Here is an 18,575-nt window from a genome sequence, read left to right on the forward strand (position 1 = left end):
GATGTCAATGTTTGCTCAATCATGTCAGTGAAATTATTCTTCTAGGAATGGAACCTTTATTCCACACTCAACTTTAAAATCTCATCCTTCATCTAAACCTCGATTTTCCAATAAATGTGCTAAGGCTTTCAAGAGAAGAACATTGCATATCATAATTGGCTTGTTTCCAATTCTTCACTTTCATTTTCTACCTACACCAAAGCTCACAACTGTAAAGCAGTTATTAATCAGTCCAAACTAGATTTTGAACAGGCTAAGAGTAGAAAACTTTTTTTTTTTTTTTTTGCTTCTTGCCCTAATAGTAGCAGAGCATTCTGGTCTCTTGCCAAAGTTATTGGCTGCAACTTTTGCCCTTCTCTGCTCCCACTTCTGTCAAAACCAGATACTTCTGTTTTCACTTCAGCCAAGGATAAAGCTGACCTGCTAGCATCATTTTTCTTCCAACTCATGTATTTACGATCTTGGCACACTCTATCCAATGCCTCATGCAGTCTTCTGTCAGAAGAATTTTGACTAATCTTGATGCTAGAGCTCTAGGTCTTGATGGTATTTCTCCACTTGTTCTCAAAACCTGTGCTCCACAACTTACTCCTATTCTCTGCCACCTTTTTTCACTTTCTTATTCCAAAGGTGTTTTTCTTCTGCTTGGAAATTTGTTCATATTCAGCCAGTTCCTAAAAAGGATGACAAATCCCCCCCCGCCCCATCCAATTACTTCTAATCTTTCTAAAGTAATGGAGAAATCAATTAATGACAACTCTTAAACTACCTAGAAGCCTTCCGTCTGATCAACGATCACCAGTATGGATTCTGTCAGTGTCAATCCACTGGTGATATTCTGGCTTATGCTACTCATTTATGGACAAATTCAGTGGAAAAGTTTGGTGAAACAAGCAGTTTCTCTTGACATCTCAAAGGCTTTCGATCGTCTTTGGCATAAAGGTCTTCTAAACAAGTTTCCATCTCATGGTTTGCCAACTGTTTTTTGTAATTGGTTATCCAGTTCTCTCTGATCGCTCACTAAGGGTGATGGTAGATGGCTCTGTCTTCTAACTTCTCCACTAACACTGGTGTCCCCCAAGGTTCAGTTCTTTCCCCCACTCTTTTCCTCTTGTATATTAATGATCTTCCATTGACTGGAAATCCTATCCATAGTTTTGATAGCACATTGCATTCCACTTTCCATTTTGAGAAACCTTGCCCTGCACAATCAGCTTCTTGAATATCCGCTACCAATTTCTTAAACGCTGATCTCCAAGTAATTCTCCAGTGGGGCAAAGACAACTTAGTTGATTTCAATCCTTCTAAAACTCAGTCTTGTCTTATATCTCGCTGGTATGCTTAGATAAGCATAGGTGACACTCAGATTTTTAGACAAAATGATCCTTTTGGGGATTACCCTGATTTCTAATCTCTTCGCACAAGCACATTACAAATATTGCTTCCTCTGCATCTAAATAACTTTTCTTTCACTCTCAGCGCTAGTTTTCTTCCAAACAGCTGTCTCATAGATGTACTGTTTCTGCTGCATGCCTTTTCTACAGATACTTCCATGGGCACTGTTCTTCTGAAGTGGCTTCTATAATTCCCACTCTTTCAAAACAGTCCAAACATGTGCCGCCACCAGCCATTTTACTGTTCAACTTCAAACTCACAGAACCAGCTTTTCATCTTCCTCGTTTATTCATTCAACTGCTGTTTTCTGGAAAAACCTTCCTTCATACATATTTCCTGAAAATTAGTTTACAGAAGCCCAAGTCTAATGTCAACAAATATCTTTCATCTTCTCAACCTCCAACCCAAGCACAGTACTAAGTACTACAGGTTGTAATAATTCTCCTGTTTGGTGTTTTCATAAAATAAACCCTTTACTTTAGCGTCGCAAGTCTAACAAAAATAACCATCAATGTATTCTAACACCATTATTAAAACAACATAATATATATATATTTTATTTTATTTATTTTTTTTAAAATAGGAGCATGTTATGTCCATATCATTGGTTGTATGGAGTTCTAAAATTTCATCATCTTGCCCATTCTGTTCATCAATATCCATTCCAGCAGAAACTGATGGCTGCAGTTCGGTTTTGTTGCTAGAGGAACTTGCTCAATTGTTTTTTGCAAAGGGCACTGTTTGAAAGTACAGAGCAAGGAATGTATCCAATTAGCAATAGAGATATTTGAGGGGAATGATAATGAGCAGTACCTATTGATTAAAAATGTTGCACAGCTGTGGCCTATGTCTGCTTTGACTCTGTTTTGATTGTCTTTTTGCCTCTGAGTATGTGACTTTGTTCTCCACTTTATATTTATAGATTTTTTTCCCATAGCTCATGTTTTTGAGAATGCCAAGTGGTTACTCTTACAGTTTGGGCAATGAGGAGTGTTAATGGCACAATCAGATTGGTTGTGTTCCTTTGCCCCACAATTAGGACATTGCCTCACCATAACATGCAGTTTGGGAGTGAATGTATTTTTGGCACTTTAGCAACTGATGGGATTAAGGATGCAAGGTCAGATGCGGCAGTGGAGATAACCTGCTTTGACAGATGTTGGTAGGGTTGGAGAACTAAGTGAGAATTATGCTCTTGTAGGAACAAGACTCCTTGTTCCTACAAGAGAGTTGTTACTTGTCCCTACAAGTAACAACTCTCCTTGCTTGGATGACCTCTTTCTTCATGTAGCTCTTGAACAATTTCCTCTTATAATACAGTTAATAAGTCCCATTCTGTTATTATTTGCTTTGAGGAGTTTAGGGTGGCATGGGGAGTAACTTTTATTGAATGTCCACCAAAGTACGTCAGCTTTAATAGCTTTGCAGCATGTTGGGATTCAGTGGTCTACCAGAATATTATTAGACTTGGGTCAACTGACTGATTTTGTTGAGCCTGCAGCAGACTCAATGCATTTTTACACAAAGAAGAGAGACTGTCTACTCAGAGGCTGGTCTGATAGCGTAAAATGAGAAATGATAACCCCTTTCTTGAGGGGTTGATTCATTGTTCAATTATTTTGTCTGTCATTTTTCCACCAAACAGCAAACACAAGGCAAACAAGTACATTGGAATGTGAATTGACAGACAACTAGGCCAGGCTCAAGTTCAACTACTGTACTTTTGTCTCACAGATGGTACTTCGTGTGTGTGCGCAGTCTCTTTATTTAATAGTCACATAAAGGAGCTGTGAGGCCACAGTTCTGTGTACTGTGTCCACATATGGGAATTACATCTTAAAAACAATTTCTTGAAAATCTTTAAAGACTGGCAATGTGCCTGGAAAATTTGACCAAAAGGCATCATCAGCTATTTTCAATCCACTGCAGGATGAAGGCCTCTCCAGCAACTTTCCAGTTCCTTCTGTTTTGTGCAATGGCCATCCATTTACTACCCACAAACTCATGAATTATCTGTCCAGGTTTTCTTCTAGCCCCTCTTGGGTACCATTCTGTTATTTTCTTAGTCCATCTGTCATGTCTTCGAGCTGTGTGTCCTGCCCAAGACCATTTTAGTTCTTTAGTTTTGATAAGAATATCCTTTGCTTGAACTTGCTGCTTAATCCATGTGTTTCTCTTCTTATCTGATTCCCAATATAATTCATTCCATTCTTTGCTGTGCAGTTCTCAGCTTCTCTTCCATTCTTTTGGCAAGTGCCCAAGTTTCACTTCAATAAGTCATGGTGGGGAGTATACATTGGTTCATTATTTTACATTTCAGACAAATTGGGATATTGCTCCTTAGTATGTGACTATTTTTCCTGAATGCTATCCATCAGAAATTTATTCTCTTAACTTACAGCCATTTATCATTATTACAACTAATGACCTGTCCCAGATAAGTATATGACTCCACCTTTTCAATTACTGCTCCTTCAAGCATTATATTCCTTTCTATGGCATACTTGTTCATCATTACTTTTGTTTTAGCCATATTCATCGCTAGTCCAAAATCCTTACTAACTCTGCATAACTGATTTTCCTCTAATTCTTTGGGGTCGTGACTTATGACCATAATGTCATCTGCAAGTCGTAAATGGTTTAGGTACTATCCATTCACATTGACTCCTTTCTGTGAAAAGTCCAATCTTCTGAAAGCTTCCTCAATGGCAGTAGTAAACAACTTCGGAGACGTGTCTCCTTGAACTGCTTTTTCATGTTTTCTTCAAAATCATAATATGGGGTATATGCCTTGTCTTTCCAGCACCCGAAACATTGCCTTGTGCTGTATGGAGTCAAATGCCTTTTCATAATCCACAAATGCCAGGCGTAATGGTGTTTTATATTCATTTGTTTTCTCCATTAGCTGTGATATTATGTGAAGATGATCCATAATTGGGAATCCTGTCCTAAAGCCAGCTTGCTCTTTCGGTTGATTCTCATCAAGTATTCTTCCTAATCTGTTAGTGATGACCCTTGTGAACAACTTGTAGATGTGGGATAACAAGCTAATTGGTCTATAATTTCCAATTTATCTCCTTTCTTATGCAGCAAAATTATGATTGCATTATTCCACTCCTTAGGCATCACACCTTTTCTAATGCATTTTGTGAAGTGTCTTGCCAGTTTTGTGCCATGTCTCTTCCCCCCAATTTTAACAATTCCACAGTAACTTCATCTTCCCTGATTCTTTGTTTTCTTCAAAACACATGTTCTACCTCAGCAGGAAGGATATCAGGTATGTCGTATGTTACTAATTTGTGATACATCTTCTCCACTGCTGGCATCATTCCCTTGCTCCTTTGTATACTTCTCTATAGCAGTCTTCTGCTATTTGAATTATGCCTTCTCTGCTATTTATAAGTACACCATAGCTATTCTTCAGTTTAAGTATCATTTGTCTTTCTGTATTACTGCTCATGGTTGCTGATTTAAGTCCTTTGTTTTCCCTTAATGCTTGTTCTACTTTTCTTGTGTTAAATCTCATGTCCTCTGAGTCTTTCTAATGGCTTTGCATAACTCAGTATACTCAATTTTCTCCTTGTCAGTGTTTATCTTGCTCTCATTTGTAGCCTTTGGTTCATCACGACAAGTGTTTGACTAATTTTTTCTTCTTTGGATTTTTTATCCATAGGTTTCTTGGGCATTATCACTTTCAGAAAGTTGTAACATTCCTCAATATCTTGATCCTAAGCCATCTGCAGAAACTAAAATTTGTTATTAAGTTCCAGTACATACTGCTTTTTCTCCTCTTCTGTTATCTCAAAGACCTTCGTATTATTTACTCGAGTCAGTTTTTTCCTTTGTTTTCTTACATCTATATCAAGTGTGCATCTTGCCATTCTGTGATCCCTTCCAACATTTACATTGTTGACATCATTCACAATGTCTTCTGTTAGTGAGGATGAAGTCTATTTCACTAGGCAGCCTGCCTTAATAAAGCAGGCTACAGAATTTAGTATAAGTAGTTTGGGGTCAGAGGAAGACAATAAATGAATGACAAATTGATTGCATTAAGTGGTTGAGAAATAAATTCAAAACAAGGAATTACGGACTGGATTGTAGGAACATTTCCATTAGCCATAAAGTTGTTAATCACCAGAATAAGCTGCTTGCCGTGGGTACTTGAGTCCAAGAGTTTTTTTTTTTTTTTTTTTTTTTTTTTGGTGGGAGCCAAAGCTGGTTTTCTTGCACTTATGACCAATACATTCTTCAGAATGTAACTTAGTGTCATCTTAAGTTCTCCTGGTACAGCTTTCCAGAATGATATTTCTACAGTCGTCCTACATTGTCTTCAGCATCTATTATAAACCCTTGTTCTCGGATACCATTCCAATATACCTGGGGTCTATATGCATCTGTTCAATTGCAAATGGACTTCAAAATACAAAACTTCATTCTTGCTAATTAATTTTAGCAGTCAATGGTCCATGTTATTCCTTATAACACACTTTTATAGAAAATTTTATCATCATCCCCCATGCCAAGAACTGGTTAGAGGTTTCAAAACAAGGATTAAGACAATATTACACAGGAGTTTACCGAAGTATTATAAAGAAGGCACTTTATTGACATGCTAGTGAGAAGTATATAGTTTGCTGATAAACAGATTACAAACCCCTAAATCTAGTATACTCTAATTCTAAACTATATATGTAACTGTTTTGGAATTCAACTACATCATTCCATCAAATGGCTATTCATACCATTTAGCAGGTGGAATGTTCTAAGTTAAGACTATCATAGTTTCATCATTTAGCATATCAATAAACTATATACTTTTAATTTGTACATGAGTGAAGAGCCTCCTTTCTAATATGTCATTAAGCTCCCGTTAAGCCTAGCACACTCCAATGCTAAACTACACAAGTGGTAAACCATAAGTTATTTGCATAATAGTCTTTCAGAGAAAGAATTAACATCAAAAGTTAACCACTGCTTAAATACTAAAAGTGTCATTTATTATGCAAGTTAATTATACACCAAGAAAACATTTTACCAAACAGACACTGCAAAGGAACTTGCATTCAAGATTTACACCAATACATGATCTAGAATATGCAGAACAGTTGCATTGCATGGAAAAGTTTGTGTATATGTCAACAACCTGCTGGTTTAATTCCTCAGCTGTTTGTGGGATACCATAGCATAAACTATCTTTTGCCATACTCCACAGAAAAGAATTCAAACAGCAAATCTGAGAAATGGTAGAAATTACAATAGGGTAACTCTTCCAGGATCAGTTCTAATCAAGAAACTGATCCTGTAATAGACATAATGAGACTTATGCACACACTGTCACCCTAAAGCAATACCTCGCTTAGCATGATTTCAAACAGCACAGATTCACAATAAGTTTTCATTTAAGTTGAAAATTTACCGTATATATTAAAATTCATTCAGCCTAGACACATCCTCTACATATGCTATGGTGCCAACTATTGCCTCGCATGCACATGTGCCAATAGCTCCCCTCAGGCAGTCAGCAGCAATGTATTCTTATTGCTAATTCCATTCATTACTGCTGACTGCCTAATGTATTCAGTATTCTTAACTCCATCCTGACAAGACGACGTAATAGCTTTTCAAAGCTATCATTTCAGAATTTATTTTTTACCCCTTTAAATACGAAATGAGTCAAATCAAAAGAGAATTCCTTTAACCCAAAACATCATTCAAGCAAAAGCCTTTATAACACCCCGAAGCAAAAAGGAAAAAAAAAATGAAGAGGAGACTAAAGAAATAGTAGTGGTAGGTTTTTCCACTTTAAAAACCATTTTGGGCTTCATAATGTTCGTATCTCAGGTGCAAGTGCAAACAAAGATGCTGCTGCAAGATTTCCAAGGGAATTGAAAGACATCATTGAAGAAGGTGGCTACAAGGACGAACAAATTTTCAACGTTGACAAAGCTGGACTGTTCTGGGGACAAAAAGCCCTCATGAACTTGAACTGAAAAGGCCCAACCTGGATATAAAGCATCAAAAGATCATTTAACACTGTTGTTAAGTGGAAACTCATCTGGGGATTTTAAATTGAAGCCTCTACTCGTGTTCAGAGCAGAAAACCCACGAGCGCTAAAGGGTTGCGTAAAAAGCACATTGCCCGTAATTTGGCAATCGAATAAGAAAGTATAGATTACAAGAGAATTGTTTACAAATTATTTTTGTCCAATGGTTGAACGTTACTGCAAAGATGAAGGGATGTAGTTCAAAATTTTGTTGCTTTTAAACAATGTACCAGGCCACTCACCTGAAATTTCTGAACTCAATGAAAATGTAAAAAATATGCTTTCTTCCACTTAACAATGTCTTTCAACCCATGGATCAAGGCATAATTGCCAAATTCAAGGAGTATTATCTGCTGCAAACTTTCTCAAGAGACTGAAGCTTCAACAAGAGTGGAATCACCATCATCTTTACAAACATTTTTGAAAAATAACATCAGGAATGCTATTGAAAATACTGTATCTGCATCTTGACTAGAAATCACTATCAACAACATGCACTCTGTTTGGCAGCATATTTTGCCCCATTAGACAAATGATTTCACTGGTTCTGAATTGCAAGTTCGGACAATTGCTGAAGACATTTTGAAGATCAGAAAAGACTTCAGATTTGAAACTTTGGATACTGCCAATGTATGTGACTGCACCGACTCGAACAATTCTGAAGTGGCACCAAAAGAATCTGAGAAAGTCTTTCGGGGGGGGGGGGGGGTTACATGGCCTGCGGGGCAATTATGAATGAACATCCGAATGTTGAACGTAGCATCAAGATACAGCAAATTTTACAAGATGGGATTTGATGCTACAAAGACTTGTACACTGAGAAAAAGAAGACTGACTTCATTATTGAAATACCTAAATAAACAAGCTTTTTTCTAAACTCATGATTTTACCATATCATTAATAAAATTTTTGCAGTATATTTTTTTTTTATTTCAAATCCGTTTATTTGGCTATCAAATGTAAATTGATTATAGATTTATTATAATTTGTTTAGACTTTCTCTGGTATGCATTCAATTAAAACCTATTATGATAATTAGCATGGTTTCACATAACACCGACATTTTCTGTACCAATTATCAGTGCTATGCAGGGTATTGCTGTATTCATTTAAAGATATGCACTTACCAGTACAGATCACAGATTACTCAGTAACTCATAAGTAGTGATGCACACATGGTTCTTAAGGAAATAGGATATGAAACATTCATTTACTAATCACAAACAAGTATTAACTGTATGGGCTTCTAAATGCAAAAGTCTCACCATTATTTCACTTTCACTACACTGAGAAAATCAATTACAGTCTGTCCTCGTATAGCACGATAGTTGCGTTCCTAGAAACCCTCGTGCAATGCAAAATCGTGCAATATAAACAACAGCCCCTATGGGAAAAGTAGGGTTAGGTGCCGACCACCCAAGATTGAACACACATTTGGAACCAAAACATTACCAAACACAATAAATAATCGGGTAATTTTAATCGTTATAAAATATGTAAGTATTTTATAACGATTAAAGTACGTAATAAAAATAATATATTATAATAAAGTATTTTTAGTATTTTTAATACTAAAAAAGTATTTTTTACGGATAAAATACGTATTTTATTCGTAAAAAAGTTATTATATTAAATAAAATAGTCGTAATAAAATACTTACGTATTTTATAATACGTAAGTATAAATTATAATACGTAAGTCGTAATAAAATATTGCTAATGCTTTTGCTTCTATCGTAAGCAAACTTGCTTTTTGTTTGATTTTCTATCCAAAGAGATGACAGCCGTTCCATCTCTTCCAATTCTTTGTGTCTTAATCTAATGGATTTTAATTACACTTTGAGTTGTTCCCGCTATGAAAGTTGTTTTTATTTTCTCTGCATTCTTTGTAATTCTCCGCGTTGCCTCATTTAGGTCTGTAGCACGTGCAATATCACATGGTCTTTCATTTCGCTCAAAGCATTTCACAATTTCATATTTTTTCTCTATCGACAGAAGCAGACTGGCCATAAGCCTTACGGGGAAACCACGGTGGGCCGGAGGCCGGTGTGATTTTGGCCATAAACCGTAGTATGAGGCCACTACAAATTTTCCAGAGTAAGAATTTTTGACCCAGTCCGCCTCTGTTTATCGATATTGCTTCTTTTTTTTTTCTCTCTGAATCTGCAGTGTCTTAGCCAGGACGCTTTCTTTTCACACCTTTTAAGTATTTTACTTATTTTTAGGGAATAAAGCACAATTACAAAACGAGGAGGCACGCTTCATACACATAAACAAAGCTGCGCGCGTGTAGCAACTGAATAAACAGCACCGTAAAGGCAGAGAGAGAGAGATACACTATTAACACCTCACATTTTACTAAAGCACATTTCTGGGGATTACTACCATAAAACAATAAAAACAATTTCCAGTTGTTTCTGCTAGTGGAATCTGTTATAAACTGGTCATAAACTCGATCTAATTACATTTATGATTATACCGATAGCTGGAATTGTTGGTTTTTACGTTATTATGGTGAAATGTGTTTCCCCTTCACTGATATAAAACACATAAATACATTTTCAGAATCTTCTTCGTTCCTATCGTGTTGCGTTCAATTGGGGTGATTCTGCATTCGACTGCCATTTCTTGTAAACACAAAGGCAAATCATGTATAAGCGAATTCGGTTCGTGTTATATAAGATAACGTTCCCCTATTTATAAATCGTGTATGATCGAATTCGTGTAATGCAAACACGTGTTATACGAGGACCGACTGTAATCATATTTAGGCAATGAAAGGGATCAAGACTGATTTGCTACTTACAAAAAAATTAATCTCACCTGATGTAAGAAGAACAACAGCTGAGAAAAGTCCAATTTCAGTGTCATTCAGTTGCAAATTGTTGAAAGTGACAACAAAGTTGAAGAGCAAGGAAATAAATTCATGCTGAAAATAAACAGTTTATTTTTAATAACTTTTCTGAATGTGATAAGAAATCAAAATAGACAACTTTACTAATGTACTTCAGTTTTGTTCATTTCCTTTAAAATTTCAAATTCAGCAAGGAAGTTACTGTCACATATTTATAAACATTGAATGAAAAATCATCCAGTATGAACACATACATACTGGAGTTATGAATATAATGACATGCTGTTGCTAGATATGTATGCCTTCTCAGCATCATTTTGCATTGTATCTAAAATAGATAATTAAAAAAGTAGGGCTTCCATTGGCAAGTTGCTAAAAAAGTGGTATTTCAGCAATTGACCAATGAGAGAGCTTTACTCAATGTTTTTTTTATATCAGGATTCAAAACTGATATTTTAATTTTATAATGGTATAGTATTGTTGTTAATAGTGCATAAACCTAAAAATACATAATTTCATACGCCGCTCTCAAGAACCATTTGCACATTAACATTTTGCTGCATTTTATTTTGTGAGGGTCATCCCTATATGCCTTGGGGCACTGGAACAAGGATGCAGTGCATTTTAGTAAATGGAATTAATCTGAAGAGTCATCATTCCAAATAACACTGGACTCTTGTTTGTAGTGTTATAACATCAAGAGATGCATTTGAACAAGTTTCAGAATCCACATCACTTGAATAGCAAGCATTTTATTTCAGTATCACAATGACATATTATAAAGGGTGATTCAATGTCATCAGCTTCAACATACTGTCCGTCACCGTTCCTTTTCAGTCCTGATAACTCAGGCTGCAAATAGATTATAAACAACCCTTTAAAATAATTTTATAGGAACATACTTTTCCAGTAGACACACATTAAGGATGTTTTGTTTTTCACAAACTAAAGAATCAAAATTCAGCAAGCATAATCTTAAAAAAAAAAAATTTTTTCTTCTTGGAGAAAATACTAAACTAGATAAAATAACTTAACATAAAAAAAGAACTCTTGAAACTGAACCAAGTATACAGCTTTTATAATATGAAATCAACAGGGATTACCATTATTTTTGGTATAGGATGCTTCTTTCTCAACCAACTATCTTAGTCCAACACATTAACAATTATTTGTAAAGGCGATATAAAATTTATAAAAAATGTTAAACATCTTCCCCACTGTCAGAACAATAGTGATCCAAACTCCACAGTCAATATTGAGTGCACAACCCAACTCTGGTCTACAACCACCATACCTCTGTCAGCAAGGAAAACATTACATCAATCAACATTAAAATTAAATGGTTTAAAAAGCTTAGCTGCATATGGAGCAATTATTCTCTTCATTCCTTAAATTGAACTAAAACTTTTCAAAACTACATGTTCACAGGAATAAGAGCAACACACAATTAACCCGAAGCCTTTGTCTTATGTAATGTTTGTTCTTCACGCAAGCATATAAATGACCAATCGTCGGATAATAGGAATGGTCTTTGGATATTGATTGAATTTTTACATAACTTCATCTCTATGGTTTCCGCAATAAGTAATTTTTGGTAGTCATGTTGAATATTTATTTTTATTTCATTAAAGCTGAATGAATGCCGTTCATTTATTGCGCAAAACGAAAGTTCTGATGCATTTGAATGACCCGCCACAACTGAAGCTTAGTGTTTTTTTGCTCAAAACTGTGCCATCCCCGTGGCAGGTCCTACATAAACTGCATTGCAATTTTTATGTGCAATGCTGTATACGAGGTCATGTTGTGATTAGAATGTAGGATTCGACGGCTGATTTCTAAAAATCAGTGTATAATTTATTCATGGGTTTTGTTATAATTTATGTCGGTGCCCCTGCATATTTGGTTAAGTTTATTGTACCAGTACTCGACACATGGAATGGTAATGAAATTTATTTTGGTGTCAGATTTTTGCACAATATACATTATTATTTATTTTATCCCATGCTAAAGCTTTAACTTTATTTATAGAGGTTAAAGGGTAACCCCATTTATGAATTTTCTAGTTAATTTGTTTATTTCTATCGTTGGTGAAATCTGTGTGGAAGAATATTTATAAAAGTGTTAAGAAATTGATTCAACATGACAGATTTTTTATACAAATAGGGATGATAAGTCTGGAAATGTAAAAGCATTTCCTAAATTTAGTTTATGATCTAATCTGTGTATGGTAAAATTAAGGAAATTAATGGAATTCGTTTCTGCTTCAATTCCCAATGTAAATTTTAATCTCAAATGGATAAAGAGCCTGTAGAATATTGTTTATGGTCAAATGATCTGTGATAATTAGGATGTCATCCAGGTATCTTTCATATGTGATCTGTGGATCAAGATGAATCTTCTCTAATTTATCTAAGTATAGCTCAGCAATAAGTCCACTGTCGAGAGGCCAAAAATCTATTTTTTCTTGAAAGAGAAAACTTTTACAGCATTCTCTTAACAGTGCAATTGACACTAAGCAAAATCCTAACCATAATGCAATATGCCCATGGTTCAATCACAGTGTGCCAATATAATTCAGTTCATTTCATGTATCATTCCTTTTACAGTACTCATTTATTGACTGAAGCTGAATCTGCATTGAGGCACAAAAATCAGTTTGTTTGGATGCAAGTTTGTGTTCAGGCAGCAAACGTGTTAATGTAATGCAATTCTATAACCTTGACACCGCTCCAGCTTATAAACAGGTTGCTTTGATACATCCTCTCATTATAACTATTTTTCACATAACTACCCCCATCATAACATTTTATCTGACCCCTCTTCCTTATCCTCTGCAATGCAATATAAAGGCAACTCATTCAGTAAGTATCTATAACACAGGCCTCAATTTTTTTTGACAATCTAGATGAAAAGTTAATAATCAGATGAACAATAAATTAAGTTCTGGAACCACCATTACACTGAAAGCCGTCAAGTCAAAATGTGAAAATACCCACATTTCCCTTGCATGTTAGTGTCAAATTCATATAAACACCAACTTCCCAATGTAGCCACTACGGATAGTCCATTGATAATTAAATTGTGAAATTTATGTAATTAACTTAAATACACATTAAATTAATTAAATGATATTAACTGTTAGTAACATAATGAAGTAACACATCGAAAAAGCATGACTTAGATACAGTATACAGTAAAACTGTATTAGTTCAATGGATAAAATGTCCATTTCAATTTAAACAAGTTCCAATTATCCATACAAGAAAAAATACATATATTAATCACAGAAATTCAGATATTCTTACAATTTTAATATAGATAATAAAATTAAGATCTTAGGATTTAAATGAGAATTTTTACAACTCTCATTTAAAATATTAGGAATCTTTTAGTTTCATTGTGGTAGTGGTAGATGTTTGTAAATAGACTATCAATATAAAAAATAACAATTGTACTTATTTCTTGCATTTAATAATAGCTCACTAAGTTTTTATTTTTACTTTCATTACTAATCACATAGTTTGATGTATACAAGCTGTACATTTTAATGTGCTATTTTGTTTTGTTTATTATGTATAATTGCATATACTTGCTAATAAGAGAATATTTTTCAAATATTTGTGTAATTTGCCTATTATTCACACAAAAAGGTAGCATGCCTCTTTCAGCACTGTTACTTATTCAGTGAACTTAGTACAGATTGCTCTTGCATACACTGACCATACAGCATTTGTGTAAACTGTTGACCAGTTTACACAAATTTTTTCTAGCAGTTCTAAAGTGATTTCACTTTAGAACTGCTAGAAAAATGTGTTTGATTACAAATATCAAATTTTGAATTCCAGTGGGTGAAAAGAGAAAAAATAAATTACATTAACAATTCATTCACTTTAAGAAGCATATAGAAGATATCCCCCACCTCAAAGTACATCCTGTTTCCTTTTCCCGGTTATGAACCCTTACTTTTATTTCAGCTGAAAAGTTTTTTTTTTCTTCTTTATTTTGTGTGTGCATGCACATACACACATTCTGTCCTTAAGACTAATCCATGCTCTAAAAAAAATTTTTTTTTTTAGAACTACAAACATTTCTAAAGAAACCATAATTATATCATGCTTTATACATTTAAGCACATTGTCTTCCTGCAATTTTTTTGAAATCTTCAAAATGGTGGTCTACACTATGTATAAATATAGTGCAAACACATCAGAAATACAGCTATATCTGAATAAATCAGAATATTAGTAAAATGGCATCGTTTTAAGTTATATCTCATATTGTGAATACCTTCACAACGATTTGCCATGATATTGCACTACTTCGAATAAGTAACGCTTCACCTAAGGAGAAGACTAATGTTACTTATTTTCAGATGGATACTGTAACATTAGTCTTCTCCTTAGGTGAAGCGTTAACTTATTCGAAGTAGTGCAATATCATGGCAAATCGTTGTGAAGGTATTCACAATGAGATAATTTAAAACCATGCCATTTTACTAATATTCTGATTTATTCAGATATAGCTTTGTATTTCTGATGTGTTTGCACTATATTTATACATAGTCTAGACTCCTATAGACTGAGGCTTATGCCCTAAACGCTTTAGAATGGTGGTCTACTTGTGGATTTGTGGCAAAATGGAAATACCTTTGATTTAACAGTCAACTTCATTCTTTTAACAATAAATCTGATCAAATTCAAACTGCACACGAGAGAGAGAAGTGACTCCTACCTTAGCACCCATAAATGTGTGGATTATACATTCAAGGTTACCAGTACGAATTTTATTCCGTGAAATGTAACTAGACTTTATAATTTGCAAACAGAGCTTTAGTTCTTTTAAAACATTCAATTTCCAGTAGCATGAAGCAAGATTGTCACCATTGCACATGTTTAATAAGTTTAAACTATTCATAAAAACCAAACAAGCAAATCTTAATAAATGACTAATACTATATGCATATAAAAAGGCAGGATTCACTTTTTCTATAATAAGAATGCAATCAAATTATTACAGTTAAGTTTTCTTGAGTGTGTTATGTTTTAGGCACATTCGATTTTTTCTTAAAGTAAATGATCATTTACTTCTTTTTCTATGATTGACAGAAGTGAAAATAAATGTAGTTTATCTCCTTATCAATTACTAAGATTACAACTTTATAGAACACTTAATAAATTTATAGAACATTATATTTTAATGTTCTATAAATTTAGAAGCCATTCATTACATCTGTACAATATTTATTACCCTCCTCCCATATGACTCCATTTTTAAGTCTGTGTGTGTGTCTTCACAAGTAATAACTTGAGTCTTACATAACACTACATGCAAAGCATGCATAAGAGATTCTCTAAAATTAACAACACTGCATTAAAACTACATTTTATTTGTTAATCTATGAATTTTTTTGACATACAAATTGTATGGAAAAAATAAACAATAATACCCAGATTCTGTCTATCTATCCGATTTTAATGAAATTTGGAATGGCATTACAAATATTTGTAAAGTGTCCAACTATAAAATTTTGTGAAAATCTATCCACTGGGAGTAGAGTTGTTATTTGCAGACAGATGGACCAACATGGATGGGTGAAATGGGAAGGTTTTTTTTTTTTTTAATTGGCTGATGCTGTAAAAGTTTCAGAAGCTTAGAGGGGGAACATTCACTGTGTATGTTATCAGACACCCAGTCTAAAACTGATGGATCTAATATCTTTCTTTTAGAAGATTTAGGAGAAGTCCAGTTAGCCTGCCTCCCTAAAATACACTCATGCCACCTCATTAATAAGCACTATTACATCACTTTGGTGGCAACAAAAGTGTAGAGTGGTTCTCTTCCAGATGCCTGGTCAGCATGAAGAGGAAAAGACCAAACCCTCCAGCAGTTTATCAAATATGACAAAATAAATGGCCCTCAGTGGCTTTCACTCTCCCTCTTACAGATCAGAGTGGAAGCAGAGGGTGCAAAGAATCTCTGGGTACAACTAGGCTGCCATGCACAGAAACTGAACTTGGCTTGTTACAATGCAAGATCACTCATCGGTGAAGATAGAATAACAGAGCTGGAAAAGGAATTTGAAAATGTGAATTAGAATATCAGCTTGGCCGAAACAAGAAGAAATTAATCACTTAGAAGTCTTAGTTTATCAAGTGAAAATATGCTGTATACTAATGGAAACAGTAAAAAGAGTGAAGGTGGAGTTGGCTTACTGGTCCATAAAGATATTAAAAACAACATTTTGGAATTCAAAAGTACATCTTGACATCAAAAGTATGTCAAGACTACTACTCAGGATTTCTAAGAAGGTACAAGCTAAAGGTTATAATGATTTATGCACCAACATCAAGCCATGATGAAGAGGTTGAAGAAATATACACCGAAATTGAGTCTTCTAGATGAGCAGAAAACCCACTACACTATCATTATCGGATACTTCAATGCTAAGGTTGGAAAGAGAGAAAACAGTGCTATAGGAAATTTTGGAATTGGTGAAAGACTTGTACAATTTGCAAAATCTCAAGAATGTCAGTAATGAACACTTTTTTTCAAGTAAGGGTGAACAGAAAGTGGACAAGGAAGAGCCCAAATGGATTAACAACTAATGAAATTGACTATCCTCACTAACAGAAGATATTGTGAACGATGTTACAGTCCTAAACAAGGTAAATGTGGGAAGTGATCACAGAATGGCAAGGGGCACACGATACAGATGTAAGAAAAGAAAGGAAAAAAACTGACCCAAGAAAATAATAAAAAGGCCCAAAAGAGAAAAGCAGTATGTACTGGAACTTAGGAACAAGTTCAAGCTTCTGCAGACCTTTCAGGACCAAAATATGAGGAATATAACTTTCTGAAAGTAATAAAGCCCAAGGAACCTTAAAGTAAAAAAGAGAAAAAATTAGTCAAGAAACACCATGCATTGAAGAAACTACAGAGTTGTTAAAATTAGGAGGAAGAGACATGGCACAGAAACTGGCAAGACTTCAAAATACATTAGGAAAGGCATGATGCCTAAGCAGTGGAATAATTAAATAAAATATAAATGCTCAAGGCATAATATATTATGAGTTTAAAATACACTAAAATATCAGTGCAAAAACATCATAGTGAACTCTTAATGAAAAACTATATAAGCAGCGTAAAGGAATCAATTTAATTGTATCTCATATTGTGACTACCTTCAACAAGTTACTAAGTATTGCACTACCTTGAATAAGTAACGCTTCATTAATAGATTAGACTATTGTTACTTATTCTCAGTGGTACCATTTCAAAGCTTATTGGCCTATCCTGTGGGTAGACAGGTACCCTGGTTTTGCAATCATACCAACCCAGTTGAAGTTATTTCTGCAATATGAGAGATTGCCAAAAAGTGTTGCAAGATAATATTTAAATAAAATATAATGTTCAAGGCATATTTTTAATTTAATTTAATTTAAATATTATCTTGCAACACCTTTTGGCATCTCTCATATTGTGGAAATAACTTCACAACTGGGTTGGCATGATTGCAACACCCATGGGCACCATCACCCAGAGGAATAATATAGGATTTGACCACCCACCAAGGATAGACCAATAAGCCTTGAAACTGCTGTCTGGGTGGTGGTGCTCACTGAGAATAAGTAGCAACAGTTTTCTCTATTAGTGAAGCATTACTTATTTGAGGTAGTCACAATGAGTTACAATTAAATCTATGCTTTTACACTAAGGTAGTTTTTCATTGAGTTCACTATGCTGTATTTACACTGATATTTTATAATGTATTTTAAACTCATAATATATTATGCCTTGAGCATTTATTTTATTTAAGTATTATCTTGCACACCTTTTGGCATCTCATATTGTGGAAATAACTTCAACTGGGTTGGCATGATAACACCAGGGTTCCTACCCACCCACCAAGGATAGGCCAATAAGACTTGAAATGGTGCTGTCTGGGTGGTGGTGCCCAATGAGAATAATTAACAATAGTCTATTAGTGAAGCGTTACTTATTCGAGGTAGTCACAATATGAAATACAATTAAATGTAAGCCTTTACACTACTTATGTAGTTTTCCATTACGAGTTCACTATGCTGTATTTACACTGATATTCTGTAGGAGGGGAATAATGCAATCAATTTTACTCCATAAGAAAGGAGATAAATCAGAAATTGGAAACTATAGACCAATTAGCTTGTCCCACATCTACAAGTTGTTCACAAGGGTTATTACTAACAGATGAGAAAGATTGCTCAATAAGAATCAACTGAGAGAGCAAGCTGGCTTTAGGGT

General features: G+C 34.5%; 1 protein-coding gene across 2 annotated transcripts in view; it reads right to left on the reverse strand.

Annotated features, from left to right (window-relative positions):
- LOC150077282 (ecdysone-induced protein 78C-like) overlaps positions 1–18,575 on the reverse strand; it is a 496,295-nt gene that overhangs the window by 23,029 nt on the left and 454,691 nt on the right. For both annotated transcript variants that reach the window (XM_090386083.1, XM_090386082.1), the window contains exon 6: positions 10,265–10,370. In XM_090386083.1, coding sequence (XP_090242209.1) covers positions 10,265–10,370 — 106 coding nt within the window. The remainder of the gene's footprint in view (positions 1–10,264; positions 10,371–18,575) is intronic.

The sequence above is a fragment of the Mastigoproctus giganteus genome, chromosome 12 (assembly GCF_048544385.1).
Source record: "Mastigoproctus giganteus isolate SK-2022 chromosome 12, ASM4854438v1, whole genome shotgun sequence".
Classification (NCBI taxonomy): Eukaryota; Metazoa; Arthropoda; class Arachnida; order Uropygi; family Thelyphonidae; genus Mastigoproctus; species Mastigoproctus giganteus.